Consider the following 27,670-nt stretch of genomic DNA (forward strand, 5'->3'; position numbering starts at 1 on the left):
CACAAGACCCTTTTTCATGGGATTACATTTTACTTTATCCTTTTAATCTTTCACCCCCAATTCCATATTCTAGCTCTCTCCCAGTCTGGATTCCAGTATGTGTAATGTACATTCTTCCACCCCATTTGCAATGTGATATTTTATATACACTATGTGTTATTTAAAACATAGCTTTTTAGAGGATGTCTCTGTGGTATGTGTATAAATGTGAATGTGACAACATTATGAAAGTACTATAAATACTGAGATTTTTGTTTTTCATTTTATAGGGCGCCAATGCCTCGGCATTAGAGAAAGAGATTGGTCCAGAACAGTTTCCAGTCAATGAGCACTATTTTGGATTAGTCAATGTAAGTATATATTGATACTTAGCTATCAAAGTTAAGGTTGAAAGTAGTTTTAAAGATGATGAATGCATTTTGTAACTTATTAAAGGAAAGTTGTTTATTTGTAACAGTAGACTTAATGCCAAAAAACTTTTATTTGGAATTTTAGAATTATCTTTAATGGAAACAAAGTTGTCTGAAGTCTTAAGAGTCTCAGAATAGTTTCTAATTTGTCAGCCTGATTGTTTTCTTTTGTGTGTCAGCCTTTTCTCATAATCTGAATTTCACATGGCCTATACCACATATCTTCTTTTCTTTGAGAACTATTTAAATATCTAAATATAAGTGTTCTAGATGTGCAGATAGGTGTATGTACAGTTTTGTTACTGCCTCCTTGTGTCTCTGGAGTCTTTGTCAACTTACTTCAGTCATTTTTCTGGTAGTAGAGATAAAAAGGATAAAACATCACACATACACAAAAGTCCCAATCTTGTGGAAATAATTTTCATAATTATAGATTATTAAAGCTTTGGAAGATTTTCTTTAGAATTTTTAACTCTTTTCTCAGTCATCCGAAAACAACACAAATTTGCATGATATAATTGTCATGGTAGTTTAGTTTCGTGCTGTTGTACTGTATTGCTAAGGTGAGTCCATGGCGAGTGTTTTAAAATATTGGTGATAGCATACTTGTATATGCTATTGAACAATTTGATGTCACTAAGTACTAGTGTGTAATTATGATGTATGAGATTTCTTATGTGATTTGGGGAAAGCAGTTAGTGTGTATATTTTCCTAGCTTAGGAATCTTCTCTGTAAGTATACTGCATTTCTAACATAGAATCAGCAGACTCTGCCCTGTTCTGCCCTTCCCCAGAGAAGACTACATTTATTACTACCCTGGCTATCTTTTCTGGAATTACTCTTTTTTTTTTTTTTTTTTTTAAGATTTATTTTTTATTTATTTATACATACAAGCACTGGGTACAGTCAGAAGAGTGGGAGGGTGAGAGAATTCACCAGAGCCAGAGCAGGGAGCAGAGCAGGCAGAAGGACCGAAGTACACTGCTGAGGGGAGCAGCGGGCGGCAGGAGAGGTCTGCGCGCCAGGTGGGACCCTTCTCCGGTGGCCGGGGAGCAGCCGGGGATCGAACCGGAGCTGCAGAGGCCGCCGGCAGCTTTGCAACCCAGCGCTCAACCGCTGCGCCACCAGGGAGGCCCTGGAATTACTCTTATAAAATGCTGTAATGGTATTAAAAATAAATCTACTGAGAGTCTGTTACAGTTACAGTAGAGAAGAAATTTAGCTCCCTTCCACCACCATCCCTGTCAAACATCCCCCCAATTTCACTTTTCCCCATTTTCCCAATATGGACTTAATCATGTCTATTTTTCTATGTCCTTAATTTTAATTTGTTCTTCCCAAAAGTCTTCAACAGAACTTACAAAAGGAAAAAACAAAACAAAAACACCTAAGATGAGCTTCTCAGTTTCCACTGTGTCATCCCCTTTAACCCTCCTTTCCCATCCCTGTGCCCTCTGGAGTCTGTCTCCTGTTCGTCAGCCTTTGCTAGTGGCCATACTCTCCCCACTGACACCCCCATCACCCTGAAGATTCCTTTGACTTTTCTCTTTCTCTAGGTCCTATCTACTTTCTTGGTTTTCTCCTTTGCTTTGTGGAACACATTCTATAATTTCTGTAGGAAGTGTGCATGGGGCATAAACTTTGACAACCTGTGTCTTGGTTATGGGCCTCCCTGCTGGCCTACAGGTAAGGCTCAGCCCATCACAACTGAGTTTGATCCCTGGTCACTGAGCTAACCCACATGGCAGAGCAGACCTCTCCTCTCTCGTCTACTGCTCCCCTCAGCAGTGTATTTCAGTAAATCTGCCTCTTCTGCTCTGAATTTTATCTCTGGTGAATCCTCTTAACCCCTGCACCTCTGGCCTACATCCTAGTTCTTCTATGAAAAAAAAAAATTAAAAAAAGTTTTGGTCGCGTTATGACTAGATACATATCCTAGTATTCCTTCATCTTCTTTTGCTGTTGAGAGGACTGATATCCTTTTTTTTTTTAGATTTATTTATTTATGCATACAAGAACTGGGGTGTAGGCCAGAGGTGCAGGGGGATGAGTGGTTTCACCAGAGACAGAGTGGGGAACACAACTGGCAGATCAACTGAAATACATTGCAAGGGGATCAGTGGGTGAGACAGGAGAGGTCTGCTGCACTGTATATGGGTTAGCTCCCTGGCCAGGGATCAAACTCCGGCTATAAAGGTGACAGTGCTGAGACTTAACCCCTGCCCCACCAGGGAGGCCCCAGTTCTGATTCTTGATCTCTGGATCTGTATGTGCCTCCTCCAAAACAAAACAAAAAAATTGAGGGGAAATTTTAGAATATTCTCTTTCAACAATGCTCTGAAATTTCATGATGTGTCTTGGTCTCCCTTCTGCTATTAATTTGAGTATTATGGTCTATTCAGATTGATGATTTACTTCTTTCAGTTCTTGAGCATTTCTGATACTATTATTTGGATAATTTCCTTACTATCAAAATGATTTCTCTATTTTGTCTTTTTTGAGACACTATTAGTTGCACTTTGAAACAGTTAGATTGATTTCTCTTTTTCTTCTCCCACTTTTATCATGTGCATTTTTATTTTACATTTTAGATTATTCAACTTTTTTTGTCCAGTGCTTTGTACCTTTTATTTCAGAATATTACTTTTATTTTTTGATCTTGTTTCGTGGAGGGACCAATGCTTGCTGCTTCTTTTTCCTTTAAATATTATTTATAATTTCATTGTTCTGAAATTTTCTTGTGTTTACTGGATTGTTATTATGACTTAGGTCATTTCTCTCCCCAGTTTTAAACTTTTGTCTTTCCTAGTGGAAATTTCCTTAAATTTCATTCATAAATAAAAGTGAAGGTCTGAAAACTGATTAGGGCTTCTTATATTATGGGAGAAGCTTGTCTGCCTTGGGTTTCACTTTAGGCTTGGTCCCCTGGCAAAACAGGCTTAAAAAAAAAAAAGTGTGTGGGGTCGGGGGTGGGGGGCCAAACTTTCAGTAGTTATAACATTTTTCTGGGCTCTTTATTTTCTGGTGGACTCCTCCAGTCTGTTCCTGCTCAGTGCCTCAATGCTGTGTCAGTCTGCTGTTGAACTTCTCTGATAGGGAATGAAGACAAGTTAAGTGCCTAGGGTCCTTTCAAAAATTTGTTATCAGACTTGTGTTTTTAGATGTTCTCTTCTCCACCCTGACCTCAAAAGCAGACAAAAAAATCCAGAGCCTTCAAAGGTGAGTCAGTTTCTCTGTCAGTTATCCATTCCTTATAGGCACATGGGCTTGTTCTTTTTCTCCATCTGTCCTCTTCTATAAATTCACTGTCATCTAAGTCTGTGGTTGTTGTCTTTGGCCTTTTGAGTTTATCCATAATCTGTTCTTTCACTGTCCTTTTATTGAGGTTTCATGGGGAGTTGAGTTAAATTAATATATTCAGTTTTCTCTTGCTTAATGAGATGTTTGGCTTGCACTCCTAATATCAAAAATAGTCTACTTACATACAGAATGTTTAGGATCAGAGGCCTCATTTGAATTCTGAAGATGGCAAAACCTGTTTCTTCAGTCTCATTATTGCTTCCCTGTGGCTACCACTCTTAGGAGCAGAACTCCAAAGGTTGATATGTGTCTTTAGTGAAGTTTTGCATACTTGATGATATCCCAGAAGAACTTATTTTCTTTAAAACAAAAGTATTTTTTAGAACTATTAGAACTATTTTACCTTTAACCTTCTCCAGTGTAAATATTCCAGTCTCTCCTTTTTTGTGTGTTAATTTTTTTTGTAGATAGCGTCTGAACAAATAAAAAATATTGTCTTAGATAAAATCATATAAAATTACTTCTAAAGCTCTAAAATGTTTTGTCTATTGTCATGTTGTTTCTAACTTAACCCTGATGTCAGTGTCAAAATATCATGTCAATTGTGCTAAAAAAACAAGGGTTTCTGAGAAGATACCATTTTTAGTACTGTGTAGATCAGTCTAAAATCAAGAGGGTAGTATTTGTGCTTCTCCTTGAAGCTGAGTAACAGAAATTTAAAGTCAAGAGAAGCAGGAAGGAGAAAAGTTAGGAAGAAACTTTCAGAGGAAGTTTTGTCTATGCCCTAGCTAAAGATTCATTTGTTTAACAGAAACAAGAGTTTCTGGACTCTTTGCCTAGTTATTTTGATAAAGAATTGCAGTCTCTAAAGTAACCAGGACTCTGGATGATTGAACATCTGGAATTGCACTCAGAAATGAATTGGTGCTCAGAGTAGATGTAGCAGAACTAGTACAGTAATTAACTTTTTCTGTGATGTATACTCTCAGGCTGTTTTGTAACTGTGTTCTATACCTTAAGCTTTTCTGTAAGTCCTGTTGCTCAACTCTTAAATTACTACTCTTCTGTTTCATTTCCCTCAGCTCTTTATTTGTGGAGTTAGCACACTATAGTAATCCCTTAAAAATTAAGGTGGGAACTTTTTGAGGTGGGAGAATGTCGCTTACATATCAGCGTTTTAACTTTTTCTTCCTTCCCTCTACCTGTCGGCCAAGAAATGTTGTAAACAACCCTGGAATGTATGAAATAATGAAAGTTTCTCTCAGAAAAAACTTGTGTTTTTTCACCAATCTGTTCTTAGCTAAGTATGCATTTCCAGGTTCATTACGAAAAGTACATGCTGAAAAAGAGTTCCTGTTAGACCTGCCTGATTGAATCCCTTTTTCCGACCATTGAGTGGTACAATCACTCGATAGCACTTGCCATTGGGAAATAATACATGTGTTTGAGGGACTAGAAAATAAGCCTTTTATTTTTTTTAATGGAGAAAAGAAAAATAATCACAGTTTAATTAACCTAGCAGGAAATTCAACGGAGTGGTGACTCAGCATTGCTAATGGCAATCTATTTTCCATTATTTTCAGTTGCAGATATTTTTATCTTGGAAAAATAGTATCACAAATGATAGCTTTTATGGCAGTTTATTCTTAATGAATGATAATTTTGGTGTCCATTACTATAATTTGTTTAGTATGTAGAGTGGGGGATTGCCTATTGGTTTATCTCCTGTGGGCCCATTAATATTCTTGATGTTATAAAAGTCAGAGCAATACTAACATGGTGTAGTTTTTTGGAGACCATCTCGAGCAGGCAGTGGGGTTTTTGAAGCTTTTGCTGTAAAATATCCCACGTACATGTCAGTTGTTCATAGTCACCTAGATTCTTTAAAAACAAATTGTTTTAATCTGATAAACCAGATTGCCTTTCTCCTTTATATTGAGCTAATGAGTACTTATATTATTAAACTTGATAATAGAGAGTGATTTAAACTAGTAGTATCTTTTTGCTACTTTTTTTGTGCAGCTTATACTCTTAATAGCCTTTTCCCTTTTTCATTGTGTGGTTCTTTATTAAATTTATAATATAAACCCCAACACACAGTATGTTGGACTCAATATATATTTGTGAGGCTACTATGGAATGTGAATTGTCTCAAAATCTTCATTATAAAATTAGTATTGTGTTCCTAGAACATCTTATAAAAAAGACTGTTTAGCATGAATTGCCAGCATTTATTAGTTGGAATTCTGGATTCAGGCACCATTATGGAGGAGAAAGATATAAAAATGAAACTTCATTTGTGGTTGTAAAGTTAACTATACAAATATCTCTTGGTTCTATTTTCTTTTGCATTTATTTCATTCTCATGTAGTTTCTCTCAACCCAATGGCCATAGGTTAGTTGAGGTTTACATTATCAGAGGTCCCAGAGAATTTCCACATTAAATCTGATAAAATAACTGTCTCATGTACTCTCTGACTTGGTTGCCGCTTATATAAAGGTCTTGTGATTGACTATCCTATAGAATTTGTGTAATAGAGAAGTCATTTCCTGTAAGGAAGCATCAGGCAGTTTGAGTAAGGGCATGGGGTCAGGAATGGATGTCCAGTAGAAAAATGGAAGGATGCTTTTTATTAGGTTTACATTGCTGTAGTGAGGGTGGTGGACATAGGTAATGTGGAATACAGTGTAGTTAAACAGGGCCATCTAAACAGAAACTGTGGTCAGGGGAGAAGGACCTTCTTTTGGGAGAGGAGATTCATTGGATAAGGAACTGTGGTAGTGGTACAAAATATTTAAGTATTTTGAAACATAGGGCACTAGTATTTAAGTATTTTGAAACATTTTTAAGAGGCAAAACTGTTGACATAATGGTCGTTAAAATCTGTAGTCTCAGAATGAAATATGTAAGATAATCCATTGGGGTATTAGGAGAAGAAAATAATAGAATTTCTAGTGTTTTTCTAATCTAAAATGAAAGACAGCTTTCATTTTAGATTAAGCTTTGCTCATTCTTAATAAATGGGTAATACTGGCACCCATACTCTCTGAATGGGTGAAATGGGCCTATGTTACTTCAAGTTCCACAGTGCTAAAGAGTTGATATTATTATCCTCTTTTATTCATTTATGCTATTGCAAACTATTAAAATTTAAATGTAGATTTAGAGATTATTTCATCTAATTTCAATTAATCTTATTCTTCAGTGGACAAATAATTTTAAAAGATTGTTTCAGAAATAACTACGTAGTGATAATTTACTATCTAAGTGCTTCATACAGATTATTCAGTTAAATCTTTACATGATTCTAAGAGGTAGGGTTATCACAAACCCCGTTTTATAGGTGAGGAGACTCATGAACAGATTGATTCAATACTTCCCCAATGTCAGTCAGCTGAACCACCAGATTTTGAACTATACAGAGTGGCTTTAGACGATATATGCTTAGTTACCATGCTGTGCTGCTCTCAAGGCAGGAATTTCCTGAGTGACTTCAAACAGGGTAGAAAGGATCATAATCTTAATACCATAATTAACAAGTAAAGACTGTCTTTACTTTTCACTTGGACCTATATCTGGATCTTTGTGAAAACTGTCTTTTACATCTTTGATTTTTATTAGAACCACATCTCCAAATAACTGAAGAGAAATCAGCTGTGTCACATCACTGTATTCCATCTATAACCCACAGTTTGCAGATGGGTGTAGTCAGTCTCATTACACTCATCTAAATATTAGTATTTTTCAGCGAAAACAAAAAAATAGGGATATAACTATGCACAAGTAAAATGTGTAGTTCTGTTTTTAACTTTTGTGGAATCAAAGTGTTTTTCATGGTTACTGCACCAGTTTACATTCCTACCAACAAAACATAAAGATTCCCTTTTTTTCCATAGCCTCACCAAAACATGAAATTTCTTGTTGTTTTGATAATAATCATCCAAACAGGTGTGAGATGATATCACATGGTTTTGATGCTTATTTCTTAGATGGTTAGTGATGAACATCTTTTCATGTACCTCTTGGCCATGTGTCTTTGTGAAAATGTCTGTTCAGATTGTTTACCCACTTTTAAATTGGATTGTTTGGTTTTTGCACTTGAACTATATGAGTTCTTAATATATTTTGGATGTTAATTCTTTGTCAGTTATATCATTTGCAAATATTTTCCCCATTTTTAAGTTGCCTTTTCATTTTGTTGATTTCCCTTACTGTACAAAAGCTTTTTATTTTTTTTTAAGCTTTTCATTTTATTTTTTTTAATTTTTAAATTATTCATTTTTTTATTATGAATTTTATTTTTATATTCCCCATACAATTGCAATCTCCTTATTCTGACCCCAATCCCTCCCCTCCCCGCTCCCCACCCCTCATAGAGTGTCTCTGGTTCATAGTTGTTTGTTGATTTTGATTTTCACTTTCTTATAGTTATTCATTTTCCTGGTCCCTTATTTAAGATTCCTGATTTAAGATTTAAGATTTCTAGATTCCTGCTAGTTAAGATTTCTAGATTCCTGCTATTTAAGATTTCTAGATTCCTGCTATGAGTGAGACCACATTATTCATTTTTAAATAATACTTGCTTCCCACCCCCCAAGGTGTAGTCCCCATGGAGTTTCCTTCACCAATGCCATACCCGTGCACCATCACCTCAGTCCCCTGTGCTCCTCCTTCCTTCCCTCTGATCCCTCTCCCTCCTTCTCCCCTGCAGTATGTCTCTGATTTATAATTGTCTAGTTTTGCTTTGTTGTATTTTGTACTGTTACTATTTTTTTACACTGATGTCTTATTTGGTTCCCCTGCACACCTGCTGTAAGTGAAACCATCCGATATTTTTCTTTTTTCCTTCTGGCTTATTTCACTGAGCATAATTCCTTTTAGTTCCATCCATGTTGCTGCAAATGGCATGAATTTATCTTTTTTGATTGCTGAATAATACTCCATTGTATGTATATACCACATCTTGATCCAGTCATCTATTTTTGGGCATTTGGGTTGTTTCCAGGTTTTACCTATTGTGAATAGTGCTGCAATAAACATAGGTGTACAGGTGTTCTTTTGAATCAGTGTTTTTGTGTCCTTTGGGTAGATCCCCAGGAGTGGAATTGCCGGGTCATATGGTAGCTCTGTTTTTAGTAGACAGAGGAACCTCCAGACAGCTTTCCATAGTGGTTGGATCAGTTTGCACTCCCACCAGCAATGTAGGAAAGTTCCTTTTTCACCACATTCTCGCCAACATTTGTCGTTTCTTGTTTTTTTGATATGTGCCATTCTTACTGATGTAAGTTGGTATCTCAGTGTGGTTTTGATTTGCATTTCCCTGATTATAAGGGATGGTAAACATTTTTTCATATGCCTGTTGGCCATTTGCATTTCCTCTTTGGAGAAATGTCTTAAGTTCTTCTGCCCATTTCTTGACTGGATTGTTTATTTTGTTTTTTGTTGAGTCCTTTGAGTTCTTTGTATATCTTTGTGATCAGTCCCTTATCAGTTGACTGGAGTGCAAAGATTTTTTCCCCATCAGTGGGGTGTCTCTCTGTTTTGGTTAATGTCTCTTTTGCTGTATGTAATCCGAGGTGTTTATCTTTTCCTTGACTTTTTTTGCTTTGGGTGATAAGTCTAAAGATGTTATTGCGATGTATGTCTTATAGTGTTTTATCTGTATTTTCTTCTATATATTTTATGGTTTCAGGTCTTACGTCCAGTTCTTTTATCCATTTTGAGCTGATTTTTGTGCACAGCAAGAGGTAGTGGTCTAGTTTCATTTTTTTGCATGTGATGGTCCAGTTTTCCCAGCACCATTTATTGAGCAAACTGTCCGTGTTACATTGCGAATTCTTTTGTGCAGCAGGTTTTTAATTTGATGTAGTTCCACTTCTTTATTTTTGCTTTCCCTTTCCTCATTGTATATTCTTGACTCCTTTGTCAAAAATTAATTGACCACATGTGCATAGGTTTATTTATGGACTTTGTTCTGTTGATCTTTGTATCTGCTTTTATGCCAATACCATATCTTTTGATTACTCTAACTTTGTAATATAGTTTGAAGCCAGGGAGCATAATGCCTCCATTGTTCTTTTTTTTTTTTAAAGATTTATTTATTTATACAAGTACTGGGGTACAGGCCAGAGGCACAGGAGGGTGAGAGAATTCACCAGAGACAGAGTGGGGAAGAGAACAGGCAGGCGGACCAAAGACACTGCTGAGGGGAGCAGCGGGCAAGGCAGGAGAAGTCTGCGGTGCCATGTGGGTTGCTCCCTGGCCGGCCAGGTGGCTGGGAATCGAACCTGCACTACAGAGGCTGCAGACAGCTTCATGGCGCAGCTCTCAGCCCACTATGCCACTGGGGAGGCCCTCCATTGTTCTTTCTTAAGATTGATTTGGCTATTCAGGGTCTTTTGTGCTTCCATACAAATTTTAGAATTGTTCTATTTCTGTGAAAAATGTCATTGAAATTTTGATAGTGATTGCATTGAATCTGTAGATTGCTTTGTTCCAATAATCCCTTCAAACCTTACGTAAGGAATATCTCTCCATTTCTTATGTCTTCAGTTTCTTTCAATAGTGTCTTGTAATTTTTTGTGTACAGGTCTTTTGCCTCCTTGGTTAATATTTATTCTTGCGTACTTCACGCCTTTTGATTCAATTATAAATAGAATTATTTTAATTTCTTTCTGATTGTCATCGATGTATAAAAATGCTGCAGATTTTTAGACTGTGTATCTTTAGGCTTCATTGAATTCACTTATTCTGATTGTTTTTGGTGGAATCTTTTAGGGTTTTCTGTATATAAATTTTGTCATCAGTAATTAGTGACATTTTTTCTTTTCAATTTGTATGCCTTTTATTATTATTCTTGTGTGATTGCTCTAACTAGATCTTCTGATACTATGTTGAATAAAATAAGTGAAAGTGGACATTGTTGTTTTATTCCTCTTCTTAGAGAAAGGCTTTTTAAGTTCTAGATCACATGGCCAGTAAGAGAGACGGTTCTAACTCTGTAGCTGAAGTCTTTGTCTTTCTAATAGATCAAGAATAATGTGATCTGGCATTTCACAATTTTTTAATCACTGAAATGCTGTCACATTGATGGTTTTTAATTTAACATTTCAGAAGATATTTTCCCTCCTTTTTTATGGTATCTAAAAACCTGATAGAAAAATTCACCTTTGTCTTTTTTAAAAATTATACTGAGCTATATTTTAAAATGAATATTTGTTAAAATATATAGAATGTTTAGTGTGTAACTTGTACTGTAATAAGAGAGAGAATTTAAAAAGAACAAATTATCCAGAATCCTGAATCTTAGGTAATCTTGCTATTCAAACTATACTTTATTGTTCTTTGCATCAGTTTTCATAAAGGCCAAATTTACTGCAAACGTTTTCGTTCAATTTTAGCCTAAAACTGATACCTAAAGTATCCATTTAAGTGTGAAAATAATTATTTCTACACTCAAGACACCCTTCAATTTATGAGAATTATAAAAATTTTTCTTTCTGTTCTCTCAAGTATACACATGGAAATTCTTTCTCTTGAAAATGTGTTGCCCCAAATTTAACCAAAAACATTTTTTTTTCTATTCTAGTTTGGGAATACGTGCTACTGCAATTCAGTTCTTCAAGCACTTTATTTTTGTCGTCCATTTCGGGAAAAAGTTCTAGCATACAAGAGTCAACCTAGGAAGAAGGAGAACCTTCTTACATGCTTAGCAGATCTCTTCCATAGCATAGCCACTCAGAAGAAAAAAGTTGGAGTAATACCTCCCAAGAAGTTCATAACAAGATTACGGAAAGAAAATGGTAAATTGTCTACTACTTACTGTATTGCTTACATAGGAGGAAGGTTAAATATTACAGTATACTACAATTCAGGAAGCATTGACTGAGCATCTTCTTTATGCCTGATAGTATGTTAATCATGTTTGAAGTATGGTGTACAAAGATCAAGTTCTGTCAGGACAAGAGAACTCTTTTATGGCTTATGTGGTTTTCGTATCAAAAACGAAGTTTTTTCCCACATTATTTTTCATTTGTTATTTTTGTAATACATTTATGTATAGTAACTCATTTGATCATTATAATAACCTCACGTAAAGAGTGTGTTATTTCCCCCATTTTTGCCGTTGGGGGGAAAATGGGAAACTCAAAGACTTATAGGAGTCACACCCTAGGGAAAGGGAAGAGACAATCAAACCTTCTGACTTAGAGTAGGTAATTTTAATTCCCACCTACACTTTTAAAAACAGTGATTAAGAAAGCCTGACTTTACTTTTTTTTCTGAAATTATTTTCCATTTAATTTTCATAGCAAACTCTTAGCTTTGGAACATATTACTTCACTTTCCTTGAGGAAACAGAGAAGTGAGGATACCACATTTCTTTTTCCCAGACAACTAAGCCCAGTGTTCTCGCTAATATAATATATGCTACCTCAGTAAAAATGAAATGGGATTTTAATAACATGTAGAGTTCTGAGTTTCATTTAATGTAAGCATTTCAAACATTATGTAAAAAAATATTGAGTGGTAGTTTTAGTTTGCTTATTTATCAGGCAGAAAGTAAGGATAGCCACAGACCTGTGATTTGAGCAGTTTTTAAGATTCATTATTAAATACACTGAAAAGCAGTCCTTCCCTTAACTTGGTTGACATTGTTGGGTCAGATTACGTTTCTTCAAACATAATAATATGATTACAGGCTATTTTTCTTTAACACACATTAAAAAATTTGTTCTTTTCATCCACGTACAAATATAGAGCATTAATTGCATGCAAAAACACATGTTTTTTGTTTCTCCTGATGAAAGCTAAAACATGTTTACGTTCTTAGATTACAGATCTTTAAATATTTTCTGTTTATAAGAAAGCTAAATACTACACCTGAGGAGAGAAACTGTATAAAAATGAACACTGATTTAAGAAAATTAAAAACTTTAAGGAAAAAAAAGCCAAATACAACTCTGTTACACTGTGAATTGAGTGATTCAAGTCTTCTCATTATTTTTGTCTGTATGATATGAAACTAAACATTTTGTCCTGGTAGAAAATTTGTTTATAGAGAAATTGAGCGTGCTATCCTTTCTCAGCAATTTTATTAATGTTTTAGAAGCATTCAACACCAGAAACATAAACTTTGCATAGGATACATAATATTCCCCTTTTCATTTAATAGTTTATCTTGACCACCTTCAGTATGATGTATGTGCTTTATTTTAGATTGGGCTGCTGTAATAAAGTAACAGACTAGGTGACTTAAACAATAATCATTTAGTTCTGGAGATTGAGAAGTCTGAGGTTAAGGTGCCAGCAGATTCATTGTATGATGAGGGCCACCTTTTTGCTGTTCTCCTGCATGGTGGAAAGAGAAAGAAAAGCCAGTTTTCTTATGTCCCTTTTATAAGCCCTCAAGACCTAAATTACCCAACAAAGATGCCATCTCCAAATAGCATTACTTGGGGATTAGGGTTTCACATATGAATTTTGTATGTAGGGGGGGTATATACAGTCCATAATATGATCTTTAAGGTGTAGTGCTTTTTAAAAATACTTAGGTTGGTTCTCATGCTAAACACAGAGCTCAAGTTACTGTGTTTCAGGTTCTATGTGGTTAAATACCAGTGACAAAAAAAAATAAATACCAGTGGCTTTGTAAGTTTATTTGTCAAAGCTGAGATATTTTTACCAATAGTTCAATGTTTTCTGAAATTTTTGTGTGTTTAGGCGGGGCTATTTGATGCATAGTAGCTTTCTTAAATATTTTATCGAATGAGACTGATTCCAGAATGAATATTCCATACCAATCTTCTCATAACTTTCATTTCATTTTTCTATACTTCAATATTTAATAGAAAAGCATTTTTATTATTTGTTGGTTCTGGCATTTTAAAGTATGTTTTGAAATACATCTTTGACTTTAGAATTTTTTTCCCAATGATTATGTAGGGCATAGAAATCAAAGATTTAATAGGTCAGTTTCTCTCCTTCAGAGACTTTGTTTCCTGGTTTATGTTAAATCTCTGGAAAATACCCATTTCAGTATTCCATTAACTTTCACTGTGGGACTGTTCTTAAACCCATTTCTTTCCATTCCATCTGAAAAAGAAGCTTCATGTTCTATATATTCTCAATAGATATTAGCTTCATATTGTTTTAACCACTCTTGTTTTGTATTACTAATCATTTTGATATCCCTTGGAGGGAACCTATTTTAATTTCTATTTAGTAATGAATTTTTGTTTTTAAAGTTTAATTTGTGTTACTTAATTATAGCATAAGAGAACTCTAGTACATTGCTCTTCTTTGCTCTTCTATAGTATAATAATACTTGCTTGCTCCATAATGTATTACCTTTGATGATGGGAAACGAGCTGTATGTTTGAGTTGATTAGTTATATATTTAGTTTCTACTGTGTGCTGTTTAGTATGCAGAAATAGGCATAGAGATATCAAAAAGTCTCTGCCTTCTGGAGGCTGACATTCTAGTACAGAAGATAACCACACACTTAACGTAATATAATCATTGCTTTGAATAAAAATGAAACAGGGAAATGGGCTAAAGAGTCAGTTGCTAGTTTAGAGCTAGATATATAGGTAATTAAGGTCTCCATGAGTGATGTTAGGTCAGAGATTTGAAGTGAAAAACAAACTGTTTGAAGATCACAGGCAAAATTGTCTCAAACAGGACAGAAATTACAGTTGCCCTGAGTGCTTGAAGGCCAACAAGAAAACGAGTGTGGCAAAAAAAAAAAAAAAAAAAAAGAAAATGTGTGTGGCAAAAGTGTGGTAAGATCAAGAGAAAGTTAGAAAGGCAAGAAGTTAGAGCTTTGTTTTATTTTGAAAGCAATGGGAAGCTGTCATTGGAGGATTGTGAGCAGGTGGGTGGCATGTTCTGGATTGATCGGGAAAAGGTCCCTTTGGGTACTAGGCAGAGTGGCATGGAGGACATGGGTAAATTGCATGTGCAGCTTGAGTTAAAACCAGGAAACCATCCAGGAGGCTAGTTTAGTAATGTAGGTAAGAAATGATGTCATTTATTGCAATTTCCTGTAAACTCTCTATTATTTTAGAGTAACAAAACACAGGCTGGTGATCTAATTATGTAACTCAATTAGAGAGCTTGGGATCATTTTTTTTCTTTTTTAAATAATAAATTTTATTTTTATATTCCTCATACAATTGGGATCATTTTAGATGGGCTTGAAGTTTGATCAGCTGACATCTGTGGCTCTGTGGGCCCTGACACTCACCGAATCTTAGTGGCCATAGTTCAGTTGTTGTTTGGGTCACATTTACTCTTCATATGTCATCTTAGCAGTTTCAGTCCCCAATTTTTTCATTTGTTCATTAATTCATAAATGTCAAGTACATCTGGTACGTGGCGGGCACTGTTACAAGTGCTGGGGATACAGCGCTGAATGAGATAGAAAGCACCCTTGTTCTCAAGGAACCTGTGTGTTACAGCAATGTTTCAGATACTGTGGAGAGATATAAAAGTAAATATAAATACAAATTAAAAAAGACATATTTTTAAGTATTTGTCTTTTTTACCTATTAACACCTCTTAAATAGATTTGAGTGAGTGATTTTCCATATTCACTTCAGTGATTTTTCTCCAAAAGCATGAAAGATACTTTGTGTACTGAAAGTCAGTAGCTATTTCTGAATTATGAGGAAAACAACCTATTTTTAAGCAGTGATTAAGTTTTCATTTTTTTCTGCATTAATACTGCTACTGTATCAAGACTGTAATAGCTCATACATTTATTTACTAATGAAATTGTCTCTCTCCCACTAGACTGTCAGTTCCATGATGGAGGGAACCTATTTGTTTTTGCTCACCATTGTAGTCCCAGCACATAATCCAGTTCCTGGCACATAGTAGGTGCTTAATCTAAATATTTGTTGAGTGAGTGAGTGAATGGATTTGTTTAATTTTCCAAAACAAGTTAGAAGTCCACCTTTCCCATTATGCTACTTAGCATAGACACAAGTAAAGCATAAAAAAACCAAGATTTAAAAAATCAGATGTTAAACAGCTTATGGGGCTGTCTTGAGGTCATTTAGTCAGTGTTTTCTCAGTGTTTATGCATTCCTAGTTGTTGTTTTAAAACCTGTAGTAGTTGCTTCTAGGCACTGCAGAACTCTAGCATGTTCAGTATACTGTATTGCATAGAACTTGAACTATACATTATTTTAAATATTTCAGTAAAATACAAGAGTATTTCCTTTGGTTATTTTGCATCTCATTTCTAGAGCATTCAAATCAATTGAGGTATTTCTGCCAGTAAGAAATTGTTCTGTGTTAAATGACCATCTCAAAAAAGGTATTTCAGTTTTTTAAACAAAAACATGCACATATTTTAACTTTAAGAAAATGCATATATACTGGAATAATTTTTTTTAATGGAAAATGAGGCTACTTTAGATTGTGGCATTGAGCCATCATGGGGCTGTCCACTGTGGTGAATTGTTCGTCTCTCAACTACACCTTTGGCAGTGTTTATAAAATCTTTTGATGAGTCTTCTCCCATTGTCATTCTTTTTAGTTTTCTCCATAACTTTCCCCATTTGTTTTCATTTTTCTTAAGCCCTCTAATCAACTCTACTATAATTATTTTCCAATTCCTCTCTTGTCCCTCCTGAAGTTGGATGGTTCTAGATTTTTCACCTGGGGAGGGTGAGTGAATGAGAGATGAAACCCTTAATTTTTAAGGGGTTCTTCATGCACTTAAGGAACTTGCCTAGATACTAAAAATGTCTAGGAGTTTGGGTGGAGAGAGAAACAGTAAATCAGGTAGTGGGTCAGGAGAGCTTGACACATTTGTCACAGAAAGGAGAACTACAGTTAGTATGACTAGATCTTCAGAGATTTTTTGATTGAGGGTAAGTTTTTATATATAAGTAAAAGTAATGGTTGAAAATTAGCAGCAAGGAGTTAGAAAATGCTCCCTGAGGTTGAAGAAATAGAAAGTTGAGAACAGAAAGTGGTTCTTGGAACAGTAGGAAGAGTCAGGAAAATATGAAGGACAAGAAAGAAATAAGGTACAATAAATGAATGAGAGTAGTATAGGATAGGAACGTAGGGTTAAGGGAAGGAGTATTATTTTCAGGCTTGGGGATATTGTGCTGGGAAGGCAAGAGTAAAAGTAAATTAACTTTAGATATCTCAGCTTAGATATAGATTGCTCCTGTGGTGGAACCATCTGAGGGTTGTAAGCATTACTTGACATGGACTCAGAGAGACAGAGTGGATGGATGGCCAGGAGGTGTTCAGTTTATCTCACAGTGTCAGGGATATGGAGAATGGTGTCACAGTGCTTTGAATCTACTATCTCCCATAGCCAGAAATCAGTGGACACAGCATAGCAAATTCAAGTGCAGTGAGATGTTAAGTCCGGGCAGGTTAATGCAGTAACTCTTAGAATGCAGGGCTTTTGTTGGTCTTAAAAATAACATAAAGGAGTTTCAACAAAAACAAAGAAAATAATCCAGTCAAAAAATGGGCAGAAGAGCTAAAAAGAAACTTCTCTGAAGAAGAAATGCAAATGGCCAACAGGCATATGAAAAAATGTTCAACATCACTTGTAATCAGGGAAATGCAAATCAAAACTACAATGAGATACCATCTCACACCAGTGAGAATGGCACATATTAAAGAAACTAGCAACAACAAATGTTGGCGAGGTTGTGGAGAAAAAGGAACTCTCCTGCACTGCTGGTGGGAGTGCAAACTGGTCCAACCACTATGTGGAGATTTCTTGACCTACTAAACATAGAGCTTCCATATGATCCAGCAATTCCACTCCTAGGTATTTACCCAAAGGACACAGAAACAGTAATTCCAAAGGGCACCTGCATGCCTATGTTTATAGCAGCACTATTTACACTAGCTAAGCTATGGAAACAACCCAAATGCCCAAAAATAGATGACTGGATCAAGAAGATGTGGTACATATACATAATGGAATATTACTCAGCAATCAAAAAAGATAAACACATGCAGTTTGCAGCAACATGGATGGAGCTAGAAGGGATTATGCTCAGCAAAATAAGTCAGAAAGAAAAAGAAAAATACCGGATGGTCTCACTCATAGCAGGAATTTAGAAAACCTAAATAAGAAACCAGGAAAAAGACTAATCAATACAAAGTAAAAATCAAAATCAACAAGCATCTATAACCTAGAGACACACTACCCGGGGCGGGAGGTGGGGGGCGCACAGGGAAAGGAAAGATTAGCGGCAAAATGGGGGGGGGGGCAATTGTATGGGGAATATAACCAAAATGAAAATGCATACATTGTGCGAAGATTAAAAAAGATGTAAGAATTATATAAAATAAAATATTTAAATAAAAAAAAACATAAAGGAGTGTAAGACTAATAAAATCTCCCAGGACAAGCATAGTAGAGAAGTAACATGTATGTAGTTACAATCTTATTGATTTGAGATCAGAGAGTGACATACCTGTGACATATATACAGTTAGAGATATAACCATAAAAAGAATTCAGTATTGCTTTAGCAGCTGCTCCCTAAATGGGATACTTCTTTTCATGTCAAGATTGAAACCATTTTTTATTTCCTTTTAACATACCTCCCCGTTTTCAAAAAGCTTTACTTTTTCTGACAATTTGCAAAGATGGAGGGTATTCCATTTTACAAACTGAAGCAAGGCCCTTTGATTATCAAGGTGTTGAACTTTTTCTCATGTTTCTGCCATTGATGAATTCTGTTTCTATAAATTGTTGATTTCAAGTTCTTTGCTCCCTTTGTATTTTCTTTTATATAAACTGCATGCTGAAGATGTTAATTTTCAGGTTTAACTGTTTTTTGAACAGTTTTTGGTGATACATTAGGACTTAATTTTATGCAGTTCTATCAGTAGCTAAAATGTGATTTTCTTACTCCTTTTATCTGACTTCACCTAAATTTTCTTCTAAGTTTGTGTGCTTTCACTTGAAAAATGTAAACTGTAATCTTTCTGGAATTTATTAAATGTGCGTTGAGGATCTAAAAGTTTAATTTCCTAATTAGGTAGTTTTTCTGAGTATGTTTTGTTGACCAAGCCCTAGCTACATGTTTGTGGGGCTGGGTCTACACTGGCGTGGTACTTTTTATACAGCTTGGTGAGTTGAACAGCCTGATTGGAATCCTGACCCTACTGTTTCTTAATAGTGTGACTTTACCCTCTCTGATCCCATCTCCTCATTTAAAATAAGTCAATAACGGTATCACAAGGTGGTTCTGATAATCAAATGAGATACTACCTCCAAATGCCTTACTCTGCTACCTTAGGGCGAACAATGCCAAGTAGAGGGAAAAGTGCTTAGTGTTTTCTACTGTATTTACTAATATGTTTAACTTACAGTATTTCTTGAAGTTATAAAGTCTCACATTTGGACGGGACCTGGGTTAAATAGATAATTCCTAATACCATTATTTCCTAATCCTGACTGCATGCAGAGTCATGTGGAGGAGATTTGAAAAGTTCCAGGTTGTAGACATTATCTCTGATTTACTAAATTAGAATTTCTAGGATATATGGCCCAGTAATGTATAATTTTAATAAACTTTCTGTGTGGGCCTTATGTATTTCACTTGGCATTGGCAAAAGGTTGCCCAACATCTGCTTTAAAACATGTCATATTAAAAAAATAAAATAAAATAAAACATGTCGTATTGTTGGTTTGAAAGATCAGGAACATTTGACTCCTATTAAAAACTGCCCTTCAGCAAAAACCAGAGGGGGAAAGAACTTAAAATGCACGTTATTCTGCGTCGTTCCAGGGCTGCACCTTAGCATATAGAATAATAGAATGTTTTGTTGGCCATGTGCTTGTTGAAATTTCTAAGGAATTTTAGGAGACACTAGATATGGGCAGATCTCATAAGATCATGTGGCCCTTTGATCTGGGAGACCTGGGGGAGTTTTCCAGAGTGCCAGTAGTGTAAAAACTTGTCATAATGTTGATAAGATTTTACTTGACTTTTTTTAAAACCATTCTCAAGAAAACTGGATTTTCTCATTACATAACTGAAAGAAAGGAAAGCAGAAGCCTATGAGAACCTAGATGGTCTCATTAGAGATGTCAATTTCTAATGTATTTATGAATTATAACAAAAATGACTATATATGCAAAAATCTTGTTAAATTGTAATGTTTGTGGGGTAATAGGTCAGATCATCTAATAAAAAAAGGCTCATTTCTTACCTTTCCATTATGTAAATGTATGAGGATAGCCTTTGCCCTTTTCTCATGATTCAGAATTGATTTTATTTTAAAAAAATGATTCTCATTCATCTCAACTTTATTTTCCCCAAATTCAATCATAATTTTTATGTGTGAAAGATAGCCAACTATGAAAACTATTAACAATATAATAACATTGCTAACAATACCAAACATTTAAACTTAGTACTGTAGCATACTAGATACTCTTTTTAAGTTTATTTTTTTAATGGTGTTATTATTTCTGGAATAATTCTCTAATATATTTTTATTTTTAGAACTTTTTGACAACTACATGCAACAAGATGCCCATGAATTCTTAAATTATCTACTAAATACAATTGCTGATATTTTACAAGAAGAGAGAAAACAGGAAAAACAAAACGGCCGTTTACCTAATGGTAATATTGACAGTGAAAATAATAACAGCACACCAGACCCAACATGGGTTCATGAGATTTTTCAGGGAACATTGACTAATGAAACCAGATGTCTTACTTGTGAAACTGTAAGTATATATACAATTTTTCATAGAAAAAAATGTGAATATATTAAAAGTTTGTGGAGAACTAGTAAAGGAGGTGAACTTGAAAGTTGTAATGCATAGGTATAATAAAGATCTTAAGTTAAAAGTTGTCAGTTGAGAGGTAACCATCTACATGGTTTCATAATGCTGCTTATTAACAATGTATACTGGCTGAGAAAGAACTTACTGCAGATTGATTTTGTTTCAATATAAGAGACTATCATGTTCTAAAATTATATTTCTTAGTTAAAATAATTAATAGTGAATATTAATGCACCTATAGGTCGGAGAGGTATATTAAATTTTTCATTCTATTTTCCTTCGATTATTTTTATTTTTCATGATTCATTTAAAAACATACTGTATATACTCAAGGAGAGGAAAATATTCACCTGTGTGTACTTTGTAAAGATGAACAGTAGGGGAGAAGCTTAAAATTGATTGTACATAGGATCAGATACTGTTATAGTCTTACCTTGTTACCTGATTGCTCACACATGAAATGAAAGCTCAAACTCTTAAACATCCATTATCCAATTTCACAAATAATACCTGTTAGGGACTTTTCTCGCCTTCAATACAGAATCCACGTTAGATGTTGGACTTGGCATGTGGTCATGTTTACTTTCCCCTCCTTTATAAACTAGAGCATTTTCAGAGTTTTCTATCTTTATGATGTTTACATTTTTGAAGAACATGTCCCTTCCTAATTTTTTTTATTTTTAAATCCAACATTCCTTATATCGAGTTTGTCTGATGTTCTTCCAGTTAGATTTAGGTTACACATTCTTGGCTGGAACAGTTCATTGTTAATGTATCGATCTCAGGATATGGCATATAGTCACACAGCATCCATCTGCCCCTCATTGGTGAAATTAATTTTTTCTTCCATTCACGATGTTCCATTTCACAGTATTATGATGATTTGGTTTTTATGCCCTTGTGATTAGTAGGCAGTATGTGGGGGACACATAAAAATTTCCCCCAAGATTAAACATCCTTTGATGATTTTTGCCTTATCAGTCTTTATTTACATGGTTCTAGTACTAATTTTTAATAGCATAGGAAAGTAGCGTCATTCTTATTAGCAAGAGAGTCCACAAGCAAGAAAAGAGAAGCATTTTATGTTTGTTAGTTGGAATAATGTAGTCAACTTGGATGATTAAATCTGATAAACTTAACACTGGCAGAGCCTAATAGGTAATTATTATTTTTTTATTAATTGACCTTAGAAAAATGGAGTAGGAAGTATAGTGAATTCCCAAATACTTCTTCCTGACTGCATTCCGCTATAATTAACATCTTCCTGTAGTGAAGTATATTTGTTGTGATTGATGGGCTGATATTGATACATTATTTATTATAAACCAAAACCTATGATTGACATTAGGGTTCACTCTTAGTGTTGTCTGTTCTTTCTCTGGCTCTGTTTTGACAACTGTATATGCCATTTCAATATAATGCAGAGTCGTTTCACTGTCCTGAAGATCCTGTGATCCAGGTTTTCATCCTTCTTCTTCCTCAACACTCTGGGAACCAATGATCTTTTCACTGTCTCCATAGTTTTGCCTTTTCCAGAATGTTGTATAGTTGTAATCAGATATGTATGTAGCCTTTCAGATTGCCTTCTTTCACTTAGTAATATATAATGTTAGTAATGTTTCTCCAGGTCTTTTCAAAGCATGATAGCTCATTTTTTTTTTTAACTTTCTTGTGAATTGTTTTTTTTTTTTAATTTAATTTAATTTTTTTTAAAGATTTATTTATTTATTTATACAAACACTGGGTACAGTCAGAAGCGCGGGAGGGAGAGAGAATTCACCAGAGCCAGAGTGGGGAACAGAACAGGGAGACCAACGAAATTCACTGCTGAGGGGAGCAGCGGGTGTGGCAGGAGAGGTCTGGGCGCCATGTGGGACCCTCGCCTGCAGTTGGGGATTGAACAGGTGCTGCAGAGGCTGCGGGGCAGCTTCGCAGCCCAGCGCTCAACCGCTATGCCACCAGGGGAGGCCCTCATTTTTTTTTTTAATCACTGGATTATATTCCACTGGATGGATTTATCACAGTTTACCCATTCATTTGTTGAATGACATCAGTGTTACATCTAAGTTTTGATAATTATGAATAAAGGTTCTATAAGGACCCCTGTATAGGTTTCTGTGTGGACTAATTTTTTGACTCCTTTGATTAATACTAAGGAGTGCAGTTGCTGGATCATGTGATATTAATATGTTTAATTTTGTAAGAAACTGTCAAATTGTCTTTCAAAATTGTCTTACCATTTTGAATTCCCACAAGCAATGAGTGAAAGTTTCTTTGCTCCACATCCACGTTCTGCATATAGTGCTCAGTGTTTTGTTGGTGGTTAGCTAGTCCAGTGTGTGTGAAGTAGATCTTTTTTTTAATTTGAAATTCCTTAGTGACATATGATGTTGAGTATCTTTTTATATGCTTATTTCTGTCTGTATACCTTCTTTGGTGAGGTGTCTGTTCATATCTTTTGTCCATTTTTAAAGTCATTTTTGGGTCTAATTTTAAGAGTTCTTTGAATATTTTAGATGTCCTCTATCAGATACATCTTTGGAAAATATTTTCTCCCAGTCTGTCGTTTGTGTCCTTATTCTCTTAACATTGTCCTTGGTAGATCAGTTGTTTTTAGTGTTTTAAAGGTTTTAATTTTAGGGAAGTGCAGTTTTGAGACTACATTTGATGTTGTTTGCTTTTTATATTTCACCTAAAAAATCATCACCAAACCCAAACTTATTTATGTTTTCGCCTATGTTAATCTATTAGTGTTACAGTTTTGCATTCTATGTTAATCTATTAGTGTTACAGTTTTGCATTTTATGTTTAGGGCTATAATCCATTTTGAGTTAATTATTATGAAAAGTCTGTCTCAATTTTTTTTTTTTTTTTTGGCGTGAATATCCCGTTTTTCCAGCACCATTTGTCAAATCAAGACTATCCTTTCTTTGAATTGCCTTTTTTTTTTGGTCAAAAATAAATGAACTGTATTTGTTGGGTGTATCTCTGGGCTCTGTGTTCTGTTCCATTGACCTAGTTGTATATTTTTTCCCCAATACTATACTGTTCTGATACCTGATGCTTATTATGGTAAGTCTTGACATTAAATAGTGTCAGTCTCTTTTGTTTTTTAATGCTGTGTTGGTTATTCTGGTCTTTTGCCTTCCTATGTAAAATTTAAAATCATAAGAACTTTAGAAGCTGATTACTATCCATAAAATAAAGTGCTGTGAACTTGAATGGTATAATGTTAAATCTATAGATCCTAGTTGGGAAGAACTGACAGCTGACAGTATTCCGTGTAGTACGTGGACTATACATTTATTTATATCTTCTTGATTTCTTTCACTCGAGTTTTGTAGTTTTCCTTAAATCAATCTTTTACATACATAGTCTGTTGGATTTATACCTAAGTCTGTCTTTAGGGTGGGAAGTGCTAATTTAAATAGTACTGTGTTTCTCTCGTTCTTTTTTTTTTTTTTAAGCAAGTGGTGATCCTTTGGATTTAACCATTAATAAAAAAAATAAATGTACATATAACCCATACCATTGAGACTATTGATTATACCTTGATCTTTTTAATGTTAACCAAGCATTTGCAGAGCTATCATTGTCAATAGTGTAATTTTAATTAATGAACACAATATTAAAATTCCCTTTTCTAAAGAAATTTTTATTGATGAGCCTCTCTTAGATCCAGTGAAAGTGGTATCATTGAATGCTTGAATACATTAAACAATAGCCTGTGAAGAAGTTTCTGAATTATTGGTGTGTGCTTTGTTCCTTGCTGCAGTTGTCAGTTGATTGCAGTAATGGTCGAGTTTGTAATATTTGATGTTGGGAATTAGACTCAGTACTTATCTCAATTCAATCTAATCAACTCCAGTTATTTTAGGATGAGTATTTTGGATATGATTTATTTAAAATTTTTTTAAAAATCATAACTGAATCTCAAGCTTTCAGAGACATTGCCCAATTATTAGAATAATTCTAGTTACTGTTCTACTGGAATAGTAAATGTAATCAGGATTTGGCAGTTGCTTGATGTTTGGTATAATGGAATTAGGTCTCTATTAGGAGATACACGTATAACTTGGCCTTCAGTGAAACAGAAAATAGTTGAATTTCCTTAGCATGTTGAGAAATACAGTGATAGGTGCAATGGGGAAGGTGATTTGAGGCCCTATCTAGAGTTCTTTGGGATTTTGTGTTAATACCTTTTGAAGTTTATTTTGCAGATGGGAATGATAGGGAACAAAGATTAAACCTTCCTGAAGTACATAGTGATATTAGCTATCTTTGTTAGCACTCAAACATTTATTTCTTTTGTAATGGATGGATAATGAGCCTTTTTTTTTTTTTTCCCAGTCATTTGGTCATTAGGTCTTCATGTGACCTGCAATATATATTTACAGATAGTATCACAAGAATTAAGAGGGTGAATTGAGAATATTTCTTTAAGATCTAAGCCATCATTTTGCTTATTCAGAAAATGACCATTAGTGCTACACTCTTGTGAAACTAAGCTAAAGGAACAAAATTCACAATTTCTCAAGAATAACTTTGTATTGTGTTTTCACTTACTTTTACAAAAATATTTATGTACCAGTTGTGCCAGATAGAAGATGGGTAAAGGTTAGAAAAAGATGAGTAAGACATAGTTTCTGATCACAAAATGCTTGTAAAGTGGTGAAGACTGAAAAGCAAATTGTCAGGCAATTCTAAAACTAGTAAAATGTGTTATGCTGTGGGTACACTTAAGGTGCCTTGGGAACCAGAAAATAGTAGACCTAATCCAGATGGGAGCAGGAAGGGTTTGTAAAAGCTTGAGGATGAGACAGTGCTTGTATAGCAGATTTTAGTAATATAGTTGTTAATATAATAATTGGTAGGAAACTGATTAATAAGACTCTCTTCTGGTGTTCTGTTATATGAGTTTTCCTTCTTTGCCTCATTTCTTGGCTTTTCTTCTTCCATTTATTCTTGAAATTTGGATGTGTTCCAGGTTTTCATTCCTTCCCTGCATTGGGAGGATCTTGTTCCATTTTATTATCACCTATGCTGATGACTCAGTAGTGCAGATCTCTAGCCTATACTTTTTTCACTGAGTTTTACACCTGTACCACCTAGATACTGGATGTGACCTGACATTAGGACTTGGCAGTCCAGCAACGACGTATTGCCCCACTTAGTGATCACCTCATACCAATACAATTGTAAACACAAACATAGTAACTCAGGCACATCCAGATAATCCAGAATATCTTTAGGTCAAATTTTTTTTGTTATAAAAATGAAAATTAAAAATGAAGACCCCTGAGAGAAGTATATTAGAATCACTAATCATAGGTTGAGAAACATCAGACTTAACTAAACTTTTTTTTCCCTCTAGTCTACATATGAAGAAAGCCCTAGCTAATTCAGGCTTTAGCTTACTTCTACTATACTATCTGTTGTCACCTTACCCACTTTTCTAGAAAACTAGGCTGGTTGTTTTCTTTAAGCACATTAGGATTTTTTTCCTCCTCTCTGAGTTGTCTTTTTTCATTGACTCTTGAGATCCAGAGGAGTTATCTTTTAGTGTAACTGTACCTTGTATACCCAGTACTATTTACTCATATTTGTTTCATTATATAATATATATTCTGTGTGTATGTCTAGCTGTCTAACCACATAATTTTTCACAACTTAATGATGCTGAGCTTATAATATGGATGCAATATTGAAACAGGAAAGTACTACTCTCCCGGGTATTTAGTCTCCCCTGGTTGAGAGGCATAGGGGAATAGAGTAACCTAACCTAATTATTATTATTTTTTTTGTTAAGGTGGTTTACCCTGAGTCACACAGAACTTTCTGTTCTATGTTTTTTTGAGAATTGAAAGTAGACATAAATGATGATTATAATTTTTCATTTTGGATCAAATTATTTTCTTTAATGCTAGAACAAGATCGATAGCTTGACCTTTGCAAGCATTCTTATTCAGTATTTGCCTTTTTTTTTTTTTTAAAGAATTAGTTTATATGGTATAGATTTTACAGTAACACCAGATTTGGAGAAGTAATGGAATTTCACATCATACTAGGTGTTACCAGTTAAGAGTCAGTGATAGTCATAACATTGATGTTATGCCTGTCCATCTGAGTTATTTATTCAGTATTCTTTTGAACAATCCAAATAAGGTAGTTTTCTTTTGAACTTTAAGAAAAAGAATTATGCATATAATTATTACTAATAAATACAGTGGATTTTGGAACAGCGGTTTGTTGATATTTGAAGATATCATAGATATCTCCCTATTTTTACAGATAAGCAGCAAAGATGAAGATTTTTTAGATCTTTCTGTTGATGTGGAACAAAACACATCAATTACTCACTGTTTAAGGTAAGTGTAGAGTTGCTTATTTTGAAGTTTAATGAATATCTTCAGTGTAGAATCTTTTTAAATGACTGTGATTTTTCTGGTATAGACAAAATAAATTTATTTTGAATTTTATACAGGGGTTTTAGCAACACAGAAACTCTATGCAGTGAATATAAATATTACTGTGAAGAATGTCGCAGCAAACAGGAAGCACACAAACGGTAATTTAGTGTCTTTTGAATATTTTAGTGATTCTTTGGCAATAGATGTTGTAGATGGGCTTTTGGATCTGAAAGTGATCTATGCAAATTGACATCAAGTAAAGATTCTTCATTTTAACACGTACTAAGTAATTACCAGATAAACTATATTCAACTCTGTACCATCAGGTGATTTTTTTGCATTTTGTTATCGTTTAATAATCATAGACTAGTACGGTTAATGCTACAAATATTGGTTTTGAAGCTTACCTGATTATGTAAACTTTTGTCTTGGTGAGGGAAAAAGGACCGTAGCCCTCACTTAATGCTGTCTGGATAGTTACTTGCAAATTGCGACTTTAGGCAGAATAACATAAAATTTGAGCAGGTCCCACTGAATTGTTCAGCTTCAGACAGAATCATATTATTATCAACATTATAATGAAATAATATTCAAGGACTTTCCTTACCCCCACCATAGTTTCTGCTCTTCCTACATAGGATTCTGTGCCTTCTCTTAGTGTACTAAAGACTGGATTTTGTTATTAAGAAGTGGAATCAGGGCCTCCCCGGTGGCGCAGTAGGTTGAGAGCCGCACCGTGGAGCTGTCCGCAGC

The 27,670-nt window shown here is 34.7% G+C and overlaps 1 protein-coding gene across 2 annotated transcripts in view; it reads left to right on the forward strand.

Annotated features, from left to right (window-relative positions):
* USP12 (ubiquitin specific peptidase 12) overlaps nt 1-27,670 on the forward strand; it is a gene marked incomplete at both ends in the record, with an annotated part of 81,749 nt that overhangs the window by 43,791 nt on the left and 10,288 nt on the right. Inside the window, 5 exons of one of the 2 annotated variants that reach the window (XM_084235370.1) lie at nt 270-350; nt 11,301-11,514; nt 20,218-20,447; nt 26,799-26,875; nt 26,992-27,075. In XM_084235370.1, the coding sequence (XP_084091496.1) occupies nt 270-350; nt 11,301-11,514; nt 20,218-20,447; nt 26,799-26,875; nt 26,992-27,075 (686 nt within the window). The remainder of the gene's footprint in view (nt 1-269; nt 351-11,300; nt 11,515-20,217; nt 20,448-26,798; nt 26,876-26,991; nt 27,076-27,670) is intronic. The other variant, XM_084235371.1, reaches the window with a different exon arrangement.

This window comes from Talpa europaea, assembly GCF_964194135.1.
Source record: "Talpa europaea genome assembly, chromosome: 6".
Taxonomy (NCBI): domain Eukaryota; kingdom Metazoa; phylum Chordata; class Mammalia; order Eulipotyphla; family Talpidae; genus Talpa; species Talpa europaea.